We start from the raw sequence: 24533 nt of genomic DNA on the forward strand, positions 1-24533 counted from the left end.
TCAAGCACAGCCATGCGATCTGGAACCCAGAGCCTTCTAAGTGGTGAGCTATACAAACCTCTTTTCTTCCTCAGTAGTTCCTTTTCAGTTATCCCACGGTAGTGAAAGCTTCCTAGTGCAGAGGGTGTGTGTATGTGTAGGCCACGGGACAACATCCAAGTCTCTCTTTGGGAATGGTCTACCTTGTTTTGGAGACAGGGCATCTTATGGGTCAGCGAGGCGAGGAAGCTCTGGGGATGCATCTGTCTGTCTGTGTCTGTCTGTCTGTCTGTCGGTCTGTCTGAAATTACAAGCGCTCATTACCACGTTGGCTGTTCATGTGTGTTCTGGGGATTAAATTCAGATTCCTGTATTTGTGTGGCAGGTGCCTTATTAAGCCATCTGCCCAGGCCCTGGCCCTGATTTTTGAGGACATAGTAGTACCCTCCCCTAACACAAACAAGCTCACATCCCTACGTAGCTTATCCTTGCTAACAGGTATAGCAAACGCGGGCCTGAGACGTACAGCAGAGCAAATGGGGAGATGCCAGTGCTGTCCAGCGTCTTCAGGAGGGGAGAGGAAGACTTTGGTGCAATGGGGTCGGGGTAGGGGGTTGTCATCTGTGGAAAGGTCCCATATGTTCAGAGGACGAAGAGTTCTGGCTTCAAGACAGACTCTTCAAAAATCAAAGGCTCCTCATTGCTTCCAGGGCCTTGTGTCTTTGCTCTATGAAGTAAGGCCTACTTTTGGACTCTGCCCTGCAGCCGGCTTTCAAAGGCACTTTGGGGGACCCTGCAGGCAGTGCATGAGCTGCCTCAAAGGCAGGTATGTTCCATTTTGTTATTTTAAATAAATTTCCCAAAGGCATTAAGAATAAAACAGTGGTGTTGTGTGTGTGTGTGCGCATGTGTGTGTAAGCCTTGCTTGCCTATAGGAAATCTATCCTGGTCCCCAGCTCTGCTCTAAAAGAGTCCCTGAAGTAAAAAGCAAACTCTACTCCTTACAAGAATTTAATTCGTCTTTTAATATAAATAAGGCAGCATGAAACCCTAAGAGCCCCGCTGCTTCCAAAGCAGCCCTGGAGTGGGACAGGCTCCTGTTCTGCCCGGTGCTCAGCAGACAGGAGCCAGAGATGTTCTTCCCGTGATCTTCTGGAAGCGAAGGGGAAGCTGGAGGAGGCCCAGGTTGTGTCTTGGCTTCTGGAGGCTGGTTCTTGGTTGCTGGGCTCTCCTGGAAGCACAGCTGGATATGAGAGAGCCGTGAAAGGCACAGGTGACAATGAGGACATCTGCACCCCCTCTGGAAGGTACCTCTCGGGTGAGGCAGCTCAGGCCTGTTGACAGAGCTGCACGTTGAGGAGGCCCCATGACTGGGTGATAGGGTGACACTTTGAGCTGCTGCGGAGGGGCAGGACCGGGCATGCTCAGTTTACCCCCCCCCCCCAGCACAGAGGGGTAGGACCGCGCATGCTCAGTTTAACCCCACCTCTGGCACTCGAGCATCCTAGTCTCTGGCCACTGTGCATGCAGCAGATCCTCTCCACCACCACTTAACCCTGATGGCAAAATAGTCCACCTTCTGGAGATCTTTGCGATCACATGAGACACACGTGAGGTGAAGGGAAGCCTGATTTTGATGCCTGCACTTCTGGAAGGCTAGCAGGCGCTACCTATTTCTTCACCCGCGTTTCTTTGGTCCACTGTAAAAATTCCTAAGGAGATGGAACTTGGCGAAGAAATCCCAAACAGCCAGTCAAGGTCAAGTGGCAAAGAAGCTGCTGGATCCTCGAGTCCAGCCTCAGGCTCTGGTGCTTGTCTGGGGCCCACAGCGTTCCTTTGGGTAACCAGGCTATGCTTGAACGACTCATATAGATCCCCAGTGAGCCCACCACCTTCTTTAAGTCTGGGTCAGCTTCGCGGTCACCATGGCCTGTGCAGAGAAGACTGGAGGCACTGGTCGAGACCCTCTTGGAGTTAGGAACTGGGAGATGCTCTGGTTTCGAGGACCAGAGCTGGGTTTTCATAGCGCCCGTGACTTACAAGCCCATCCTTCCCTCTGACCAGGACCCCCGTGAATGGGTTAGAGACATCCTAACCCTTGTCCCAGGGTGCTCTATCTTTCCTCAAAGTGGGTCAAAGTGGAAGCCAGGCACGTGTCCCTGTGTCCTTCTGCCATACTGCTGGCTGGTAAGACCAGCGACGGAGGAGAGGGGCTTCTGAGCCAGCCCACAGTGTGGTGAATGGCACCTACTGTGATTGGGACCCAATACAAGGGTACAGGGGCAGGGTGAGGGGGTGCACCTGAGTAAGATGTGTGCCTGAGAAACGGGCCAACTTTAGACACTCCACCACTAAGGCCCCACTCCCTCTGTAGTGGAGACATTAGCCACCAGGCCCCTAGACTTCTGGAAGGTTCTTTTAGCCAACCCAGCCACTGTAGGACCTCTATTACTGTCCACGATGCGGTTCAAAGGCTCTGAATTCCCACATCTGTCCCTATTCAAGATTCATCTGCAGATGACTGGGGCCTGGAGTGCCTGGGGTGCAGTGCTGGGTCTCAGTCTGATCCGCGGCAACATCCTAGTAGGTCCTCTTGCTATGGAACACAGAACACACTGCGATACGTTAAGGACTGCATTCAAATCAGTGCTTGAGCTCTCTCTAACTCAGTACCTAGAGACGGTTCAGTCACTGTCTTGGTCATTCATAGTGATCTAAACCTAAGCTACAAATGATTGGTGCCCAAACCCAAACAATGGTTTTACCAATAAGCCCCCGTGGCAGAAAGGCAAACCGGGGTCTAATTGTAACTCTTGTTTCCTTCACTCTGTAGGGCCTGGCTTCCTGGGGAGCAGAACCTCAGCTCCCTCTAGACCTACTGTGTTTCCTGTGTGAGGTCACAGAGCCCAGGAAGGTAGACACATGGGATGGCTCTCCCTCCTCAACCCCCAGATCTTATACTACTACGAGACGGCAGCTTTTGGTGGCGGGCTGGCACGGTCTGAAGGGACATGGAGGGAATACTCGCTAATGAGTGCCGGGGCGTTCTTAAGCATTTCATAGAAGGAGTCCACTGTGTTCCGGTAAAGAGTCCGCTGCAGGACGAAGGGCCGGAAGAGATTGAGAGGCTCGGCTCTGCGCACAACCTCTGGGAGACCCAGAGCCTCAGACACCTTGTGGTTGCCCACGAAGAAGTGATAGAGCCTCTTCTCCAGAAGGCTCCTCTCCAGAAAGCAGAAGAGCTCCTGCAGGCGCACATCCAGCTGGCTGGCCTGCCAGTCAGCGGCCTGCCGGGACAGCAGGAGATGCAGCAGGGCAGTCTTGAGGTGGTAGTCACTCAGCCCACTGGGGCCCGTCAGGCGGGCCTGCTTGGAGAGCAAGAAGGAGGCGATCTGCAAACAGCTGAGGTGGCAGGCACCCTCCGGCAAAGCCTTGCCTGTCATCCGGAGGAACTGTCGCTCATAGACAGCAAAGGACAGGAGCCAGTGAGCGCTGGAGCCTGGGGGTCCCCCGCAGGGCTCCTTGGGAAGTTGTAAGATGAAGTACAGGTCTGAGTCATTACACTGGATCACAGGAGTCAAGATGAAGGGCATGGACTTCCCCGAGCGGAACTTGATTTTGAGAGACCCTGGGGTGTCCAGCTCGCCAAAGGCAAGGTCAAACTCATACTTGTGGGAGATGCGGTGCCATGCTCTGGTGAGGGCCATCTGGAACCACTTCATGACCTGCATGACATCGAGATAGGAGGACTCTCTGGAACACAGCAAGCCCTCCATCTCCCCGCTCCCAGCACTGCTGGGCCACGCCCCTCTATTCTTGCTGTAGAGGAGACACAGCATATCCTCCTCAAGCTTGGCCTTCCCGCAGACACAACCTAGAGGGTTCCCGTCAGCCAGAGTCACCTTGATCTGTCCATAGCCCTGACGTTCCAGGGGCATGGAAAGACTGGAGCACCAGAGCTCTGGGTGGAAGCTATAGGGCTCTGGGGGTCTGAAGGGTACAAACAGGTGGCACAGTAGTGGCCTCTCCACTTGCCAGTTCTCGTACATGCTGCCCACACCGATGAAGTCCTCCAACTCCATGTCAGTGTTCCGGTTGTAGGTGCTCCTCAGGGCTTCCAGCAGATCATCCACGAAACCTTCCACAAACTCCCGGGTGCGGGTGGCATCCCCCGTGGCGCTCCGGATACAGTGCTCGTAGAAGTGGTCCAGGGTGGCCCTGTTGGGCAGGGGAAGGCCCTGCAGCAGCGTGCCCCCTAGTCCAGACAGCTCGTCCTCATCGCCACCCAGACACTCCGGGAAGGTCCCGTCTTGGTGGTTCTGCCGCAACACCTCGATGATCAGGAAGAGGACCATGCAGAGGGTGCTCCAGAGGTCCCAGGCGGTGTGGGCCTCTGGCTGCTGCTGGTCCTCCTCTTCCACCTGCCGCAGAGCCTCCAGACGTGACACCTCCTCCTCCAGGCGCAGCTGCTCCATCTGCAGCTTCTCCTGGTGCTCCTGCATCTTGCGTATGATCTCCTCCTCGTTCTCGGGAACCGTGGCATTCTCCCGTGGGAACAGCAGTGGATGGTTAATGATGGCCGTCACCACGACCAGACAGACCCGGAAGAGTCCCATGGCCATAGCTGCAGTGTCCCTAGGAACAGAGAAAGACACTGCTGGTCACACCTACGTTTCCTTCAAGGACCCTTTGCTCTGGACCCTTGAACTAGCCTCCATCCCCAAGAGCTGGTGATGGTTCTGGCTCTCACACTCAGCTGCTAGCTGTCTCCAGTGACCATCTGCCGTGCTCCTGTTCATCCTTAGAGGAAGAACCAAGGCTTACATGTGTCATAGACATTTCCTTCTGTCTGCCGGAACACTCTTGACCCCAAGGGCCAACCTTCTATGCTCCTGGCCCTTTGGCTAAGGTAGATATAAACAGCTCGAATCCAGAAGGGAGCATGGAGGCCAAACCCAAGACAACAAGCCCATTCCGCGCAGCTACAGTCACACCCACACTGATTGGTTCTGTGATGAATATATGAATAACCCGAGCCAACGGGAAGAAAGCTATTCCTTGTTGCTAGGGCTGTCGATAACAGGGTTGTAGCTACAGTGTGGGCTGCTCTTTAGCTACTACCAAGGGGAACCTGCCGCTGACACGGGGTAAAGCACACCCCCACACCTAAATGTGTATGAAACCGTTGCTTCTGGTCTTTGCAATCAGAGAAGTCAATAAACATGCCCTTTCTCTTTAAGCTAAGCCAGGTTGTTCTTCAGCCACCAAAGCTATGAGGCCCCAAATGCTGCTTTCTGCCTCCACTGGATTTTGTTTAGTGGGTGTGTCTTCTCGCAATAAAACCTGGCCATTAAGAAGGACAGGTTCCAAGGTAGTCCTGTCACTGGGTAGTGATGCTGTGTGATGCTGAGTGTGTTAACTCACCTCTCTGAGCCTAGGTTTCTTGGTTTAGACAAAGAAGATAACACTATCCCCACAGGGCCGTTGGACTGATGTCACTCCACTCACTAATCTTATCAAAGCATTTGAACTCTGAACCTGACCTCTCAACAGTTTCTCTAAAACGTAAGATTTTAGGACTTAGATAATTTTGGGATACAGAGGTGGATGCTCACAGCCATCCTTTGGACAGAGCCCAGGGCCCCTAATGAAGGAGCCAGAGAAAGGACCCAAGGAGCTGAAGGGGTTTGCAGCTTCATAGGAGGAACAATATGAACTAAGCAGTACTCCCAGAGCTCCCAGGGACTAAATCATCAACCAAAGAGGACACATGGGAGGACTCAAGGCTCCAGCTGCATATGTAGCAGAGGATGGCCTTGTTAGACATCAATGGGAGGAGAGGCCCTTGGTCCTGTGAAGGTTCTATGCTCCAGTATAGGGGAATGCCAGGGCCAGGAAGCGGGAGTGGGTGGGTTGGTGAACAGGGGGAGGGGGAAGAGGATAGGGGGCTTTCGGAGGGGAAACTAGGAAAGGGAATAACATTTGAAATGTAAATAAAATTTCTAATAAAAATTTTAAAATGCTAAAAAAAAATAATTTTGGGAAGAAAAGCTAAATTCTCAACCTTTGCAACTCAGATTGTGATACACGGAGCACCGGCTGGGATGGAGCTGGGGCTGACACACATGGGGGACAAAGGCAGGAGGATTGCTGTGGACTCAAGGTTAGCCTGGCCCACACAGGGCGGCTACCAGAAAACAAGCCCGGCCAGGGAGAGGGCTTAGCAAGTGAGAGCACTTGCTGCTCTTGCAGAGAGCCAGCGTGTGTTTGGCACCTATCACTGTTACCACAAGCTCACAGTTACCACCTGCCCTCTGGCTCCAGGGCGCTGATACCCTCCTCCGTTCTGCAAGGGCATAGACAGACGGATGGACGGACAGACAGACAGAACCCCCCCCCCCCGAAAGATAAAAACAATGCAGCCCCGCTCCTGACCTCCGTCAGAATCTGTATTTTAAAACCATACTGAAAGGTTTAGAGTTGGAGAGATGGCACAGTGGTGAAGAGCACTGGTTACTTTTTTCAAGGGCTGATGTTTGATGAACCCACGTGGTCACCCTTGACTGTCTGACTCTTGTTCTAGGGGGAATCTGACGCCCTCTTCTGGTCTCCGTGAGCACTGCATGCTTGTGGTTTGTATGATAAAGTATAAGCAGCCTTCAGCGTTTGGGCACCACAGGGAGGTCAAGGATGAGAGGCATTTCTGTGTTATTAACCTCACCTGTACTCTCTCGTCTCTCAGCAGGAGCCTTGGGAATGAACTGTCTACCCCTTTCCATACCTGTCCAGCCCCTTTCCTTCCAGAGACCTCAGCAGTGAGAGCGAAGATCTTGAGGCTGTTGGACAGCAAAGAGAAGAACCCAAAGGGCTTCGCCTACCCTCCTGGGGCGAGCCAACATTGGCTGACAGGAATTTCCCGGCCCTTCGGCTTGAGTTCCCTGACCTTGAACTTGTGTGAAGAAATTCCTACTCTTGTGGCATTTAGGGGAAAGGGGTTCATCAGCATGTAGGATTCTCCAGCAATGGGAAGACACATGCTCGTAGCCTGTGCTGTCCAGGGCAAGCTACTGTTCAAATGTGACTCAGACAGCTCCACCCCTACGTGCAGTCACTAGTCAACAGGATCCAAAGGGGCTGGGAATGGAGATCTAGCCCCAGGGAAGGAGGAGACAAGTTCAGGCTCAGCTCTGAAGAACTCACAGGTTTCTAGACGCAGGAAACAAGGGATAAGAGAAAGTGCAGACGTCAGACTAGTGGAGGGTAGGATCGGGGGCGGTGGGGGTGGGGGGAGTCCGAGGGCAGCCTCCCACTCCTGAGCCTGGAAAAGCATGCTGGGTAATTGCAGAAACAAGAGTGGTCACGTTGTCCTCGACACAGAAACAGTCGAGGATGAGCGACCCTGACGGCCCTAGGACAGAACTCTGGTTGGTTCATGCTCACTCATGGATCAGGGCTTTACGTGGAATACCAGGAGTATATTACCAGATGGCAGTCTGGTAGCTAGGTGACCTTAGGAGGCTCCAAGGTCCTTCAAGGCCCCTGTAACACAGGCAGTGGCCTTTTGGCACAGCTGAACCCATGCAACTCCCATCACGGGAAGGAATCAGTTTCCGTATCAACCGAGGAGGGAAAACACATCACCAGTAGAGGAGCGTGGCTAACGCTAACTTCCAGACTGGAGAGTTCTCTTCCCCCTCATGCAAGAGCTTTAGCGATGCCACCCAAGCAAAGCCTTGTGCCTGCAAGAGGATGCCCGGCTCTCGAGTCTCCTTGTTGAGGAGTTAAGAGAACTTGGAAGAAACAGATTTAAGTTCGGAAAAGCATGGGCACCTTGGACAAATGACTCGGCTTTTCCGATCCCGTCTCTGCATCTGTCAAACGAGAAGAGAGGTTCCTGGTGTCATTTGCTTGAATAAGGAGAGATTCCTTAGAGTCCCGGTGAAGTCCTGGCTACTGATCAACTGCTTTTGTCAAAGAGTAGCAGTGACGGTGACGGTGACCTGTGTGAGAATACACAGGTGTCCCTGCCTGCAGGGGGCTCTGGAAGGGCACAGGCAGCACCCATGAGGGTTACAGACAAATTATGCCAAAAATACCAGGCAAACAGCACAGCAGACACAAAGGCGTCTATCTTTGGAGATGGTCAGTGGACCCGGCCTTGAACAAAGCTCTACCCCCGGGAGGTGGCCCACTCACTTCCTCTCGGGCTCCCATCCTAATCAGAGGAGGTCAGAACAGTCCTCCCTTTGCAAGGATGCTGAGGTCAAGTGCATGTGGGCGCTCGGGAAGTGCCTGGCACGGACGGGGCAGGCATCCCACAGGTAGGAGCCTCCACAGGCCTGAGTTCTCACCAGCCAAGCGGCCCTGCCCAAAGCTCAGGGTGTGGATGCACGCGCACTGGAAAAACGCTTTGGCAGCAGAAAACACTCCACTGCTACTGCTGTTCCTTGGCACAGGGCTCCTTCCACCCCGCCCCTTCCCCACCTCCCAGCAAATGGGGGGGAATCCTTCAGAGCCCTGACCTTCTTGCGAGTGGGGAGGCTCTCCGCTGACTCAGCTCCCCACTCATCCATCACCTCCTGCCCAGAGATCCTATCCCAGCTGTCATTCTGTCCCATGCTAACCTCCACATGTGCTCTGGGGATGGGTAGGAGGGCCAGACCAAGAGACTGGATAGGTTGTAGCCATTCTGTGCCTACCGCCCAGAGCTGCAACTGAAGTCTCTACTCTTCTGCCTCCCAAACCGGTTAATAGAAACCACTGCCCTGAAGGCCCCGGGCAGGAGGGTTGGGGAGGGGGGGGGAGAGGATTTTGTGTTCTGATGTGAAGCTCTTGGGAACCAAAAGTACACGCACGTGCACGCACACTTACATGCGCCCACACCCTCCCCCAAGGGGTGTCTTCACCCCATTCCAAGGATGGCTGCCTCTGCTGGCTCCAAAGCGGTCAGCTTTGAGACTGAGCCACACCTGTGGCTTGTGACATCTGTTGGCAGGCCTTGGCTTCGGGAATAAACCTGGGTTATTTGGCGGGCTTTGGCCTGCTTGCCAGGAAGCAGACAGGAAGCCTGCTAAACTCCTCTCCACCCCAGCCTAGCCGGCAGGGAGAGTGGCTCAAACAGCTAAGTTTAGCCTGGCAAAAAGCCAGGTCTTGGGGTACAGAGGCTGGAGAAAGATGGTGACCTCTGGATGTCTGGGTGAATGTGGTTAGGGAAGGTACTCTACCAGGCTCTTTCTGCAGGGTCAGAAGCCCAAGGCCCTAGAGGAGAGCCGCGAGGTGGCTATTTACTGGGGTCCCTTACTTCTGCCCTCTAGAGCATTCATACAATAATGGCTTTGGTGAACAAACCCTACTTACTGGTCATAGCTCCTGTCTGTCGAGCCCTCACTAGGCTGTGCTCAGCACTGTCCACAGTGACAACCGTGACCTTCCAACAGGAGGCAATGATCCCTGTCTCACAGATGACGTAGTCAAAGCTCAAAGGACTTTCTAGTCACGTGACACCAGAGGTCAGAGCTAGCCAGAATTCCGGCTGCTCTGCCTGCCTCTGCCTGTAAAGCAAGGCTTTCCCACGGTGCTGTTGTGACAAGGCAGTGTTGGGAGAGAGCTGGACGCTCAGGATCCTCAGTGATGGGCAAGGCTCCATCCCCTTGCGGGAGTCGGACAGCCACAAAGCATGCTGTCATGAGGGGCCACACAAACACATAGAGAAGCCTTATCCCTGTCCTTTGAAGCTCCCTCCCCTTATTGGTGGTGGTGGTGGGGTTAGGTCCCTGACTCTAGATTAACACCCTTCCCTTCTTCCAGAAAATTCTGCAACAAGTCTGGGCCCTTCTCTTTCTGCCACATCACCAGCCTACTGCCACCTGGGGTTGGAATGGATGACTCTAACCTTAGCCACTGGAGAATCTCAGGACATTTGTCGGTGACTGAGTACCTCCCTCTAGGATTGTGACTCTGCAAGGCTCTCAGGAGCAGCACCACCTGGGGACTTGCTGGACAGATGCATTTTCAGTGCCTGCTGATCAGAAATGCCAGGGTACAGACCAGCACCCCGAGTTTTTAGCAAACTTCCCTGGTGGTTCTTGGACCCCCACCCCCACCCCCCTGCTCAAGTCTGAGGAACACCTATTCCAAAGCCAGGTTTCTAAGCCAGGTGTCCTCTGGGGAGGAAGGAAGGTGGGGTCCCGCAGTGTCACAGCTGGATTTTGGAGCTTGCCAAGGTTTCCAGCCTGTCAGATGTAATTAGCTTGGCTAATTAATTACAATAGCAGCCACAGTCCTGGGAGGCAATCTAGCCAAGAGGAACTGATGGCTTTCTCACTGAGTAGAGAGTAAAGGAGGTGGATGCTGGGAGATGGGGTGGAGAACTACTTGGATCCATCCCCCCCCACTGTCTAAGTTCTAGACCCTTAAAGAGAGGAATCAAAAAGACCAGACTAACCTGATGGTGTTGAACCCTACTGTGTGCCTAGTCACTGAGTTTCCAATTCCAGCTAATAGGGCTCACAGCTGTGTGAGAGAAATAAAGCCAATACTAAGAAAGTCAGAATTTAGAGTTGTACTCATCTAAGCCCCATTTTACAGATTTGTAAACTGAAGCCCAAAGAGGAGATAGGTTGGACCTGGAAGGTGATGTAGAGGGGGTTGAGGTAGAATGGGTGTTCTCTCTGGGCCCTCCCAAGGGGATGACGTCTGATAGGAATTTCAGTGCAGAATAGCAAAAGATGTTTTCAATCGAGGCAGGGGTGGCACATGGCCTTTAATCCCAGCAATCGGGAGGCAGAGGCAGTGCAGGTGGATCTCTGAGTTCGAGGCCAGCCTGGTCTACAGAACAAGTTGGCTACACAGAGAAACCCTATCTCTAAAAACTAAAAGAAAGAAAGAAAGAAAGAAAGAAAGAAAGAAAGAAAGAAAGAAAGAAAGAAAGAAAGAAAGGAAGAAAGGAAGAAAGGAAGGAAGGAAGGAAGGAAGGAAGGAGGGGGAGGAAGGAAGGAAGGAAGGAAGGAAGGAAGGAAAGAAGATATTTTCATTATTAAGTGTTCCTTCATGCCAGGCAAGACACTAAGCACTCTGCATGTGTTACTGCATGCCAGGCACAAGGCTTGGCCTTTGTATGTTGCCTACCCATGCGGGGCAGTGCTTAGCACCCTGCATGTGCTTGTTTAGCTTTAGAACATGATGTTGGCAGCCATATTATTTCTGTCTTACAGAAGGGGCCGATGGTCACTGATGGTCTGCAGCGTAAGTGAGTGTCTCCACAGCTGAGCCTGGCCTCTCTCGGCTCTCTCTCCAGTCCTCAGGAGGTTGAGGGGAACTGAGTGAGTGGGTCCATTACGTCCTGCTGCCTGGGGGCAGGCACCTCCTGGCCACCAGTGGCAGTGGCAGTTGACCGTATCATCAGGACGACTCTCTCTCACACATCCTAGACCCTGCAGAATCAGGACCATATCATGAAGGCTCAGTTGACTGCAGAGCCCATTTTGGCCTCTGTCTTGGTTTGGAGTCTTGGAATCCAAGACGGGGATAGCCTGAGCCCTATAGGGACCCCCCCCCCCAATATCCCAGCTTTCTCTCTCTATCTCCAACCGCACACTTTCTTTAGGGGCGTGGAGCCGACTAGCTTCCCCAGGAGCGGGCTGACCACATCACCCCTTCTGAGAACGGCTGCAAGCTTGGACCACTGCCCTGCCCTCCACTATATCAACCTAGCCAGTGGTTCTCAGCCACAGGTCCAGCACAACAAACCAAGCATCCTCCTGCGGCTTCCAAGGCCCCCTGCACGGGCTGGACACCACACAGTCCCCAGCTTATCAGGGGGAGCGGACTTAGCCTGTGCTGGGAGATACTCATGGCAGATACAGATGCAGCAGTCACCTGCCTCTACCAGACTTGACTGTTGGCTAACTCTGGACCCAGCACCAGGGCTCAGTCACCTTAGCCCAGTGTGCACTGCCTGCCATGAGACCACCACTAACATTTTAGAACATGGGGGGGAAGAGAAAGGCCTGATAAAGCTGGCCCTTGTCCAAGCAAGGGCCAGGGGAGATGCAAGGCACTACACTACTGTAGCATCTCTGGCTGGACCTTTCTTCATCCGTACCCACACAGGGACGGGGTGGGACATCGCTGTCGGGGGCTGGGCCGTGGCAGTCCTCCTCAAAAGAGGGGGAGGGGCAGACAAAGAAAGGAAGTAAAGAAAGAGGAAGGAAGAAGACCAACCAGAACAATTGAGAAAGTGGGCAGCAAGGGTGTGGTCCGCCCCTCCCCACCTCATTTACCCAGAATCCTTGTGGCCCCGGCCTTCGCTACTGTCTGCCTCTCCTGCTCCGTTCTTTCCCTTCTTGCCTTCCAGTTGCTCTCTCTGGAGCAGTGGCGGTGTTGGGGAGGAGACAGGAGAGGACACCAGGGGTAAACAAACCAGGCTGGCATGGAGGGTGGAGTAGTGGGGGCATTGGCCCTGTGGATGACACATGCTTCACCTGCAGGCAATGGCCCGCAGTACACATTCTGTGAATTTAGAATGGCCAAAGAAGCCAATCATTGAGATTTCTATCAGAATCTTCCAAGTTTAAAGGACTGGTTACTTAATTTTTTTTTTTTTTTTAAAGCCTCTTGGATGCAATCAATGGTTCACTAGGGCCTGTGCACCCATCTGCAGCTCCTCAATACCGGCGCTGCTCTCTGCCTCAGTTCACTAGGAAGCAATCCTTTAGGCTCCTGCCTCCAAACCCCTCAGCAACTACTTGGCATAACTACTGACTACTTCCCCCGGCTAGGCCCAACCCCTGCCCCACAACCCAGTCCCGATCGATCACTCTGACATCTCCTTCTCAGCCTAGCGGCCACCCTGTCATCCTGACGGCAGCGGAGGGATGACTGACTGTGTGTCAGGCCTGTAGTGCTAAGATGCTCTCTTTCACACAGCTTCTCCAGGGATTTGAAGGGCTGACAGTCTCAAGAGTATATACTATCGGAGGGTGTGGTCCCCAAAGACCAGAGAAATCCCTCTACCTGAGCTGGAGGACACCTAGATTGACGGAGCAGACCACCAATGAGCCGGTGGGAAGTGCCCACTGGCTGGGAGGTGAGCCCTTTGGTGTGGTAGGCTGTGCTGCCCACATGAGGATGCTGGCTGGACCCAAAAAGGATACCAGGTCACATCGCCCAAAGCGATCTTCTAAGAGGGAGGGACTTCAAGGAAGCCACCAGGAGACAGATCCTCTTGTCTGAACTGGGGTCATGAGAATGGCCAGGGCAGTCAAGGGACAGGAAGGACAGGGGCCTGGACACTGCGGCCCCTGGCAGGAGGGTTCCATCCTTCCTACTAGTCAGTGTGCCTGCATTAAGCATGGCAGGGAAATCATTACTCTCCGAGGAAGGACAAGGTGTGCCTCTGAGGACATGGTGCACAGGGAGTCACAGATAACTCTTGGGAACAGACAGACAGAGGATGGGGTGGGGGCAGGAGGAAGAACTGCAGCCCTGAGCCCTGGCCACACCCTCTTCCCTTCCATTTATTACCTTTAGGTCACCTGGAATCCAGCAGTCACCCTGTGGACTGAATGACAGCCTTCAAGAAGATGTGACTCTACCAGACCCTGAAGCAATCTTATTTGGGACAAAGGGACTTTGCAGGTGTGTTAAGATGAAGGAGTTTGAGATGAGATCCTGGATCCGAGAGAGTCAGAAAGGATAAGATGGAGGAAAAAGCAATGGGAGACACATCTAGATGGGAGATGCTATGACAATTTAGGGACATCTGAGCTGGGAGAAAGATGGAAGAGTCCTTCTGGAACAGGTAATAGTATGGCCTTGAGGATACCCTGTCACAACGCCCGCAGGAGACCGGTGCAAGTCTCAACAAGAAAGTAGCCGCCTCTCTCTTGGCAAACAACTCCCCAGCCATCTCTGCTCTGACCTTAGATTTGCACCCATGACATGTGAGACAGCACAGACTTTTGGGGTGAGGTGCTCTGGGCTCTCCCCAGTACCCTGTTTCTCTACTGCCTGCTTCTCAAATCCTGAAGTTCTCCCCCACTTCAGTGGAGTCCTCTTTCCACTCAACGAGATCAAAGCTTTAGACGTTATGTTCAGAGCCTGGCCTCAGCCAGACTCGGGGACCCCCCTGCTTCCCTCTTTGCCTTGCTAGGTCACCTCAGATCATCCCCTGTCCTCTAACTACCGCCTGCATGTCTCCTGCTTCCACACTCGTGCCTCGGGTTCTGTAAGCTAAAGCTCTACCCAATGACTTGTACGAGCTCCTTCCACAAACCATTTCAAGGAGCTGTCTGGACTCCTCTGACTGTTGGGATGATGAAGGGAAAGAACAAGGGAAGGGGACTAACTATACGTGTTTACCAAGGCTCAGAAGGTAGGCAAGCCTCTGGTGCCTTTGTAGGTGAGGCACCTCATAGGTGTGTCTGACATTCAACAGGCACACCCAAGTGTGGGTTCCCTGGGCCTCTAACCTTAGTGTTTTATCCCACAATGCAGCCCCGGGGGAGAGCGTCCCCAGCCTTACATCACAGATGGGAAGCCAGGGCACTAAGGTTGAACAGTGTGCTTGAGGTCATTCAGCTGCTCAAGCTCCAGGCCCACACCTGTGCACATCCCTCCCTCTGGCCTCATCAGTTAGCTGCATTTCTTAACTGCTTGGCTTCTCCAGGGCCAGGCGAGGGAGGGTCTTCTTTGCCACCAAGGTTCTCTAAAGAACCTGACATGTACCTGCGCACAGTGCCAGAGACACACCGCTTACACATTCCAAGCAAGGCTGCGCAGACTCAGACTCTCCTTTCTCACTGACTGCTCTTTCCATGAGTTTCCCAGAGTGCACAGTGGTGGGGTGTGGGGTGGGGTGGGGGTGGGGCTCCATAGAGCCCAGGGATTCCTCCACAAATCTCTAAAGCTGAAACAAAACAGGCACTGTAACTCCCAGCAAGGGGCTGTTAACTACACCCCAGACTTGTACTGGGTTGGCTCAATAATCCAAGCAGAAACACACACACACACACACACACACACACCACACACAAACACACACACCACACACACACACACACACACACAAACACACACACTTCCTCTCAAGATACAAGGTGGGAGGGGACTTGAGGCCAGGGCATGCCAGGGCTCCCACTTGCACCCTTTCTGCTTCTTCATCTTGAGGTTTTGTACACACACTGCCTCCCAAGACTCCCCCCTTGGTGGAGCAGGCAGAGCGGGCTGCAGGGTGGAAGGGGGATCCCCACGCCAAGCGGAGTGGGCGTGGGCGGCTGGACGCAGAGAAAGGGAGAAGGCTTACGCAGAACCAAGGAGTAAACACGAAGGAAAACAAAGCCCTCCCCAGCTCCTCCCCAGCTCCTCCCCTCCCCTTCCAGAGGCGCCGGGGATGGATTATTGCCGGTGCCCAGCAGCTCAGTAGCCAGTTCTTTTTGACCCTAGCATGAGAACAAAAGTCAGCTCAGAAGACAGCCAGTCTGAATTCTCCAGCACCTCTAACCTCTAGGCCCAGAGGAGGATGCCCCGTATCCCAGACATTTCTGCGGCCAAAGAAAAGCCCTTACCGAAGGGGCTTTCCCCAGCCCACTCTCCTTAGGTTCAGGCAGTACCTGAAACTAGTGTTTGGGCCCCAGATGGCTAGAGAGAGGACGGGTGGAGAGAAAGGGATCTCTCTGCATTCTCGAACACACACACACACACACACACACACACACACACACACACACACACACGGGTGGGGGTAGTCTATACCTACAAAGATCTCAAAGCCCTCAGAGCCCTTTCATCTTCTTAAAGAGGAACAAAGAGGAGAAGGAGGCCAGCCCAGCTGTAAAAAAAACCCCAAGAGCTGTGGTCAGCTTCTCTGCCTGTGCTGAACCTCAGGTTCCTGTGCTGGGATACAGGCTGAGCGGAATGGCTGCCTGTCTGTCTGCCCTCCCACACCTGTTGGTCAGAGCTAACACAGTCTCCTTTCTGAAACACAGAGGACCTAATCAGTCCAGCTTGGAACAGTTATCAAAATTACTCTTTGGATTATCTGAAACAGCACAGCCATATTTCCTATCAGTTACCCAAAGCAAAACAACAAGGGCAAGCAAAAATACCACATCATTTTTCCAGCCACGGGGATGAAGGACGAAGTGGCTGTGTGTGATAACGTGTGCTCTACTTGGGCTGTGCCTGGCATGCCATAAGGGGGTCCGGATGAACACAATAACGATGACTGGTCCATCAGCACCCAAGGATAGTGTCAAATTCAAATTCATAAGTTCACTGGCACAAACTTCTACCCTTCCCCCCCCCCCAGGCCACTTAGAAACAGTTCAAAGCTCTTCAGCTAGCAAGAGCTTTAATACTTTGTAGAAGCTTAGAGGGGATGCCTGTGTGTGATCAGAAGAACTGGACGAGGTCCTGGTTCTGCCATGCACGATGACACCATCACCTGTTCCTTGGCTTATAGCCAACTGGTGATGTCACACTTGGTGCTGTGCTTCAGAAATGGCGTCTGCATTGCTCCTTTGGGACAGTGAATGCCCTCCTTCTTCAGAAGCCTGTGCACACTAAATTATCTCTCCTCTTCTTCTAAAGGTCACAGAAGGAGAGGAGGAAGTCTGGTGATGTGGGAGGCTCACTGGCATCCTCCTCACTCCAGTGGGCCACCAGTACCACTGTGGCTCTCGAAATAGATTCTGAGCCGAGTACAGGCAGCTGTGCTATGAATGCTCACTGAACATGTGAATGGATAAGGGAATGAATGGAGTCTTATTCCCAGGAGCAGACATGTGCTGTTCTTAGAGTGGAGTGGGGAGTCCTGGTTGGATTCACACCTATACAGTCTTTCTGGGAGGGGTCCTACACTCAAAGAAGCAAGGCTAACGGTGATGGGCAGCAAGTACCAGCAAACGTGACTCAAACCCTTGCAGATGTAGCCTGGGGAACAACTGCAAGTTCTTTTTGGTCTTCAAGCCAGTATTTACAAAGAAGACCCGAGAAGGAGGCCCACAGAAAGTTTTAAAAGGTCTTCACTACCTTATGCCTTTCAAGGAAGTCTCGTGGACATAGAAGGTAAGCAGGAAGATTACAGAGTTTGATAACGAGTCAGTAAGGCAGAGTAAGCAAGTGTTTCTCCTGGAGAAATCTGGACAAGTTTCTGGCATCGACACACGCTAGGAGGGCTTAGGAGCTGCAACCAAGACATGGTGATGGATGCTTAAGCTTTGTGCCATAGGCTTTCTATGTATTGTACTTAGGTTAAATCCCCGAGGAAGGCATTTATATCCATCTGCAGATAACAGAGGCACAGAGGAGTGGGGCCACTCGCCCAATACGTCAGGGGTGGGATATCAGTATCCCACAATGCTATACTGCTGAGTAGCACATCTGTCAAACATCGGATGTGTGCTTCTGGAGCGCTTTGCCTTTATATATGGATACTGAGAGACTGAATGAACTCATGAAGCGTCTTCTGAGAGAGGCTGTGTGGACCTGTCAAGCCTTCTCACAGCCGATTAGGAAAAGGAATGGTGGATCTTCTGACAGGGGCCCGGGATTGCATGTGTTGGGTTAAGGCAAAAGGAAGGAACAGGGCATGGGTGGTCAGGATGTAGGAGGGAGTCTGGCATCATTTGCCTCCTCCTTTCTAGCCTGGGGTGCTGTCCTCCTCGGAGATCCAGAACAAAGTCTCAGCAAACAAAGGACCCGTTCATGAACCTGAGGTAACACCCCTGACTGCCTCTATAGAAGAGGGCTATTGGAACAGGCTCCCGTGGGAACTGTGCTATGAGCTCATGCTTCTCTCAACAGGAAGGATCACGATGCTGACAGCATTCACTCCTCAAGGTTGCATGCTGCTGCTGGTGGGGAACTCATCTTTGGGCATCCACAGTGGTAGCTCAGGGCAGCTCTGAAGTAGTGTTCCTCCTCCTGGGTAAGCCATGAATGGTCTTCACTCATGGGAAGTCAATCTCTCGATCAACACAGATTCTGTGCTCTCCCCAGGGACTCCAATGGGAGCATCTCAATATATATATCCTACATATTGTATATATCCTATGTATGTATATCCTACATATTGTATATACCCTATGTATGTATATCCTACATGTTGTATATATCCTATGTATGTATATTTTACATGTTATATGGTAGTTGTTACCACCATCATTAAACGGACAAGAAACCAGTTCCCTCTGCTAATATCACAGAGTAGACAGGGGTTGAAGGCTCTGACCAGGAATTGACCCGCCTGCCAGCTTCTTATTTTGACCCTCCAGCTGTGGTCTTCCATATGTGACTTTCTTAGTCTGGCTGTGGAGTATAGGCACAGATGCCTGAAGTGGAGAAAGGCAGGCCTGGGAGACCTCAGATCTAGGTTGGAATCGTGTCTTGGGGTCAAAGGGCAAGTCTCAGCCTGTTCCTTTTATCTAGAAAACTTAAGTGCCTTGAGGGGCTGTTGAGAGGAAGAGAAACAGATGTATGTGAAGGGTCTTGGGCGGGCTTTGATGCGAGCAGGTGTTCAGTGCGTGAAGTTGGGTGTTTTCTATAAAGATTATTCTTCTAGTAGGAATAAAAATAGTAAAATAATAAAAGGTCTTGATGGGTGGTAGGTTTTTTTTTGGGGGTGGGGGAGGAGAGGGACCGGTTTTCCAAGTAGAAGTGTGAGCTTGCAAAATGTCTACCCAACAAAGGTTATTTTAATTTTCAGCTGGAACCCTTAAAAAGGCTGCGTTCACGTAAAAATCGGAACTTTCGCTTCAGCCACTGACCTGCTGGATGACGGGGAAGCAGATGAAGTTCTGTCTACTTGCGCCCAACAGACTTGAATCGGGCCCTTTGAAGTTGAAAGGCCTTGGGTTCTGAAGCTCTGCAGAGACAGATCCACCAGGTCATCTAGTTTCCCACGTCTCTCTGGGCGAGCACCTCGCCTGTGCCTGCATCTTTCATTTGTAGAGTTGGCTCGTGGCAGCCCTTGCTTAGGAATTCTGTCTGAAGGGACAGCAGCAGGCATCACCTTAGATCATGAGGCCGAAGCCACAGGCCAGCAATTAAGGGTGTCAGATTGCCGTGAGTCCAGAGGGTGCATAGTACTGTCCTCAGTGTATCCCTTTGATGGGACACAGTGGGCAGCTGTGACTGCCTTCTCTACTACCACTCCCAAATTACCAAGTATCTTAAAAAAAAAAAAATACCCCTAGCTTCCAGTACAAGTTCCCAAAGATAAAAGGAGGACTCCACGGGATTAATTTACCACAGGTAGAGTCCCACAAGACCAGTGAGAGAAAGGTGATAAGTAACTGTCTGCCTCTTAGAGAGTGGCTCCGCACGTTCCTTCCCTTCCCTGCCTTGGGTTATAAAGCTCCCAGAGGCTACTAAATCCCTAACACAGTGCCTTGCTTGTCATATTCACTTGATCAGTGAAAAACCCTTATAGTAAGGACACGGGGAAATCATGTTTCTGGTGCTATTCCACCACATCAGACGATTCCACGCCCCTCCTTGAAGATTCAAGTTACGGTCAGTCAGTCTGCCTCAGAGAAGAAAGAGGATGGAGCAGTCATCACTGTACCTTCCCCTTGGGACACACCTAAGGCCTCAAGACCCTCAACCAACCAGCTCAACAGTCCAGACCACCAACTCAGCTCCCACCCACGGCCAGCCCTCTCTACAGCCCCTGAGAAACACACCTGTGGTAGTTATATCTTCTAGGGTCCTTTCCTGGAACATGTGTCTTACAGTTGATGCTGGTTTATGTCCTTCCTGTCTGCCTTAAGGTGGAGGTGTTGCCTGGGCAACAGTAATGCCATCTGAGGGGCCTCCATTCCAATGATGTCACCGGGTGGGGCACACGGGCACAGAGGAGACATATCCTCTATGAGAAGATATCGGGGGGTTTAGCCATTGAAGAGGACCCTAGAGGGCCTTGTGGACATTTTCAAGAGACCTTTTGTCCTCTAGGGACTTCCTCATGATCTCCTGTCTTGGCACCTGCTGTGGGACAAGCTTGAAATTGGCTTTCCTTTATTTTCTGTGGACCAGCTTTGTCCTCAGCTTCTGTCCCTATGGGACAGTCTGGGTCCCTGTGGCCTTGTTCCCTTCTGATCCCTCCCCCATCTAGGCCTCCCCTAGCATAAGCCCGATGGGAACTGGGAAGAAGTTTGAACTAGCCACAGTATGGCCTGGACCGGGCACTGTGCTAGGTGCTTCATATCCAACTTCATATCCAATTATTCTGATTTTACACATGAAACTGAGACTTGGAGTCGACAAGGCACTGCTCAACCATTGAGAACGCCCAATTACAATGCAACGGAGTAGAGACTCAACTCCAGGCCTACCCAGTCCAAAGCCTATGCAGGTCACATCTTGATTCTGTGGCACTTGCTAATATGGCTCAGTAATTGTGAACCTAGAGTAGCCCCAGATAGAGAAGAGAGAGAGAGAGAGGCCAGCTGGACAGGGCAGGTGGCCTGAGGCAGCAGAAGGGGACACTGTCCTTGGTAGGCTTCCCTCACTTCTGGGCTTAATCAGGGGTTCTAAGTGGGTCCCCTTATTCTTCCACTCCTGGGGCCTCAGTGTTAAGTAAGGACTGTGTTTCTTTGTTTTGTACTAGGTTTCATTGACTCACCTGGGTCACCTGAGCATCTGATGGATTTGCACATAGCAGAGAAAGAAGCCCTACAACCCTGAGATTGTATGATGTCCACATTATGCAAATCTGTGTAACTGAGGGTTAATGCTTGCAAAGCACTAAGAAAACAAGTAAAATGGGGGTGGGGAAGCTGCATTATGAAAACATAAAAGGAGAAATTCTACCAGGAGGCCTCTTCTAAGGCACACGCAGGTACAGCTTCTTAGTGGGTATGGCTATAAGCAGCCAAGGCCTGTGATATGATGCACCCAGGTTAAAGGCAATCTGCTGGCTCCAAGCATCATGGATGGCTTATGCTTTAAAGTGTTCCCTCCCAGAGACTGAAGGAAAGGCCATGCAGAGACTGTCCCACCTGGGGACCCATCCCATATACAGACACCAAACCCAGACACTATTGTGGATGCCAAGAAGTGCATGCTGAAAGGAGCCTGATATAGCTGTCTCCTGAGAGGCTCTGCCAGAGCCTGACATATACAGAGGTAGATGCTCACAGCCAACCATGGGATTGAACACAGGGTCCCCAATGGAGGAGCTAGAGAAAGGACTGAAGGAGCTGAAGGGGTTTGTAACCCCATAGGAAGAACAACAGTATCAACTGACCTTCCCCTCCCCCCACCAAGCTCCCAGGGACTAAACCACCAGCCAAAGAGTACACATGGCTCCAGCTGTATATGTAGCAGAGGATGGCCTTGCTGGGCATCAGTTGGAGGGGAGGCCCTTGGTCCTGGGAAGGCTTGATGCCCCAGTGTAGGGGAATGCCAGGGCAGGGAGGTGGGAGTGGGTGGGTAGGGGAACACCCTCATAGAAGCAGGGGAAGGGGGTGGGATAGGGGGTTCTGGAGGGGAAACTGGGCGAGGGGATAACATCTGAAATGTAAATAAATAAAATATCCAATAAAAGAAAAAAAAAATAAAGGGCTCCTTCCAATTAACTGCCAAGACAGATGATACAGGTGCTGAGCAATCTCTGAGTTGGAGCGGAGAGAGGGAGTGTTAGAAATGGTTTCCTCCACCATACTGGGGCAGACACATGCACATAAACAGGATTTCATGGGGACAGGAAGAGGACACAGGGGACAGAGGGTTTGGAAGAGCAAGTCAGCCTGTGAGATCTCTTTCATCTCCTACTTCTTGGGAAACTCCACCCTGCCAGTAGCTGTCACCTTTTCCCTCTGCACCACACCCAGGTACCACTTACTCATCCCTGCCACTCCAGGATGCAAACTGGATCTGCCACCTCGCACCTCGTACCGCTCAGCAACCAAGAAGGTCATTTGATGCTTGGCCAAACCTCACATCAACCATCAAGGCTGGGCATGCCTCTTTCCTGACTGCCTCCTGTCCACAGCTCGGAGTCTGCCATTCTTTTTTTAAAAATTATTATTATTTTTTTAAAAATTTATGTATATGGGTCTTTTTGCTTGCATGTTTGTCTGGGTACCACTTGCCTGTCTTAGGTCTCTGGATGCCAGAAGAGGGTGTCTGTTTCCTGGAACTAGAGTTAGCAGAGGGTAAAGGAGCCAGTGGAAGAGTAGCCAGTGCTCTTAACCACCAAGCAAGCTCTCCAGCCCATGTTAAACTCTCAATAATTGACTGCCACGAATGATTGTTCAGTTAGTGTATTGTTCAAGACCAGGCTGGAGGAGCACGCACGACTGTCAGCAGCTTGGCTATGAGGTAGGTCCTTGTGTTATACAGCATCAAATAGCATCCTCTTGCTAAGAGTGAGAACCATATTAATGCACACAGAGGACTGGTGGCCTCGGAGGTTACCATCCGCTCTCAGCATTCTCAGAGTTCTATTACAACTGGATGAGGGCATCCAAGACGGGCGGACATTCAGCGTGAATCACATTTTGATTTTTTTTGGAAAGACTACTTCAGCTTCACAGGCCGTAGCATCTTCAGGTCCTTATTAGGGGGGTACTCTCACCTCAAACAAGGATAGCCAGAGGCATGTATAACCTCTGCTCACAATGATGCGAGCACGTTTCCCCTTTGCCTCCAATGGCTGTTCTCTATTGAGCTGCATCTCCATTCTAACCAGGGACTCTGGGGCCAGACGGAGCAAGCCATTTCAATGCTTGGAACAGCTGACAGTCACACCCACGCCCCTGTGCTGCTCATCCCTGGGTTACATCTGCTGTAACCTTCCTTTCTCACCGGACGCACCTCTCCCACTGTCCACATAATCTCAGCCCGTCTCCCCTAGACAGGTTTTAGTTTGCAGGCACTGTGCCTCTGACAAGTGACTTTGGGAACTGGGCTAGTGTTCTCTGCTGGCCCAGCCTCACTCTTGTAGGCCGCAGAATGCCAGGTGCATACCGCTGTCTCCAAGGAGACAAAGCATGCTTTTGTCAAACAGGATTGTGCCTGATACTAACCCCAGAGGGTCCCAAAAGGGAAAACCATAAAACCAGGCCTCTTTCAGACAGTGAGCAATTATCTCCCAGAAGGTGTGGCACCTTCTTGCCCTCTGATTAAAAAGTTCACCCACACACCCTTTATGTCTCTCTCCTGGCCCGGAGAGCTAACAATTTTTGGGATGATGGCATCAGGTTAAAAGTTCAGGTCTCTGCCCCCTTTCAGAACCTTAAACTGCTGCGTCTCAGAAAATTACCCACTGAAAGGGAGATGTGTGAGCAGAGGACTCCCCATCTTCCTCAGGGATCTAGGCAGAAAGTGAGTATAACCACCACGTGGTTACCCACAAGTGGAAAAATCTGAAGGCAGAATGCCTGGGGCAGCAGACATTCACACGGAATCAGCAAATAACGAAGGCCACTTAGGCATACCAGGCTGGCAGGCAGGCAGGAGGCGAATGACAGTGGCCTCTGTCACCCTTCTCACCGCTGACTTGGACTAGTGGCCACACAAGCTGTGTTGGGTTCAGCTGGCAGCCTCTCCCCAAACAGAACTAGTTTGTAAAAGAGAAGAAATCCGAAGGACAACAGAAAACCACCCGACATTGACTTACACGGTACCAGTATCTGGCCTCTTCTGTTTTGGAAAGGGTGACCATTCTCACACTAGGTAGAGGGGCAAAAGGCTAAACGAAGTTCTTCCCTGGTTCGGTCACTATTTTCCCATTTTGCACGGGGAACCTTCACCTGTCAGCCAGAGTGAGGGAGGCTCAGAATGGGCCTCGAGGATGGTGTTAGGAATCAAGGCAAAGACTACAGCCCAAGAGAAAAATGTGCAGGGTCTACTCCACTAGGAGTCTTGAAAGAGGAAGTGGCAGGGGCTTCATCCGGCCTGAAGCAACCTCCTTGCGTCAAGACAAGCTATGAAGAAACTAACGTCATTCCCATTCCTTTCTCCCAGGACTGAGACTCGGCTACCCAACCCGGTTTAAGAGATGGAAGGTCCCGGCTCTAGGCACAAACCCGTGGCCCGGCTAGGGGCTCCAAAGTAGAAGCTCCTGCCTCTCAGATTGCTGAAGGCACTGGGGGCTCCGTGGCGCAGACGAGGGCGGAGAGACCCCAGTGCATCACAACCGAAAGGTGATGAGGGAGATAATGCCTACTTCCTGGGCGTGCATTAAAGGAGTTCCCGGGGTCGGTCCCGGACAGGGTCCCCGCATCCTGGTCACGATCTCCCACGCACATCTGCGGGGATCCTCCGTCCCCTGAGCGCCCTTCATCCCACATACTCAGCTTGGGGGGGGGGGGCAGCAAAGCGTCACAGTCCGACCCCGCACTTACGTTCGGCCGCGGCCGCCGTAGGGATACCGAGTGGGCCTCGCTCCAAGTGCGGGTCGTGGTCCAGGGTCTGCAGGCTGCCGGGGATCCAGGGATGCGGGCGATTAGACAGCCGCGGCTCCCGCCTCCTGGACTCCTCCCGCCCAGCTCTGCTGGGCAACAGAGTTACTCATTTCCGCGTTGTCACGGAAACTTTTTGCTCCT

At 52.3% G+C, this 24533-nt stretch overlaps 1 protein-coding gene across 2 annotated transcripts; it reads right to left on the bottom strand.

Annotated features, from left to right (window-relative positions):
- Nucleotides 1-937: 937 nt before the first annotated feature.
- Itprip (inositol 1,4,5-trisphosphate receptor interacting protein) lies at nt 938-24533 on the bottom strand. 2 transcript variants are annotated; one of them, XM_021191836.2, is made up of 2 exons: nt 24333-24533; nt 938-4614 (listed from the first exon to the last, which is right to left on the bottom strand). In XM_021191836.2, exon 2 carries the CDS (start codon nt 4599-4601, stop codon nt 2943-2945), a length of 1659 nt encoding a protein of 552 aa, XP_021047495.1. In that variant the 5' UTR covers nt 4602-4614; nt 24333-24533; the 3' UTR covers nt 938-2942. The 2 variants fall into 2 exon arrangements, with proteins under 2 accessions (XP_021047495.1, XP_029397647.1); XM_029541787.1 differs by lacking the exon at nt 24333-24533 and adding an exon at nt 9337-9400.

Source organism: Mus pahari, chromosome 1 (assembly GCF_900095145.1).
Source record: "Mus pahari chromosome 1, PAHARI_EIJ_v1.1, whole genome shotgun sequence".
Lineage (NCBI taxonomy): Eukaryota > Metazoa > Chordata > Mammalia > Rodentia > Muridae > Mus > Mus pahari.

Coding starts and splice junctions, on each gene's coding strand:
- Itprip (XM_021191836.2), bottom strand. CDS start 4,601: ATGGCCATGGGACTCTTCCGGGTCTGTCTGGTCGTGGTGACGGCCATC.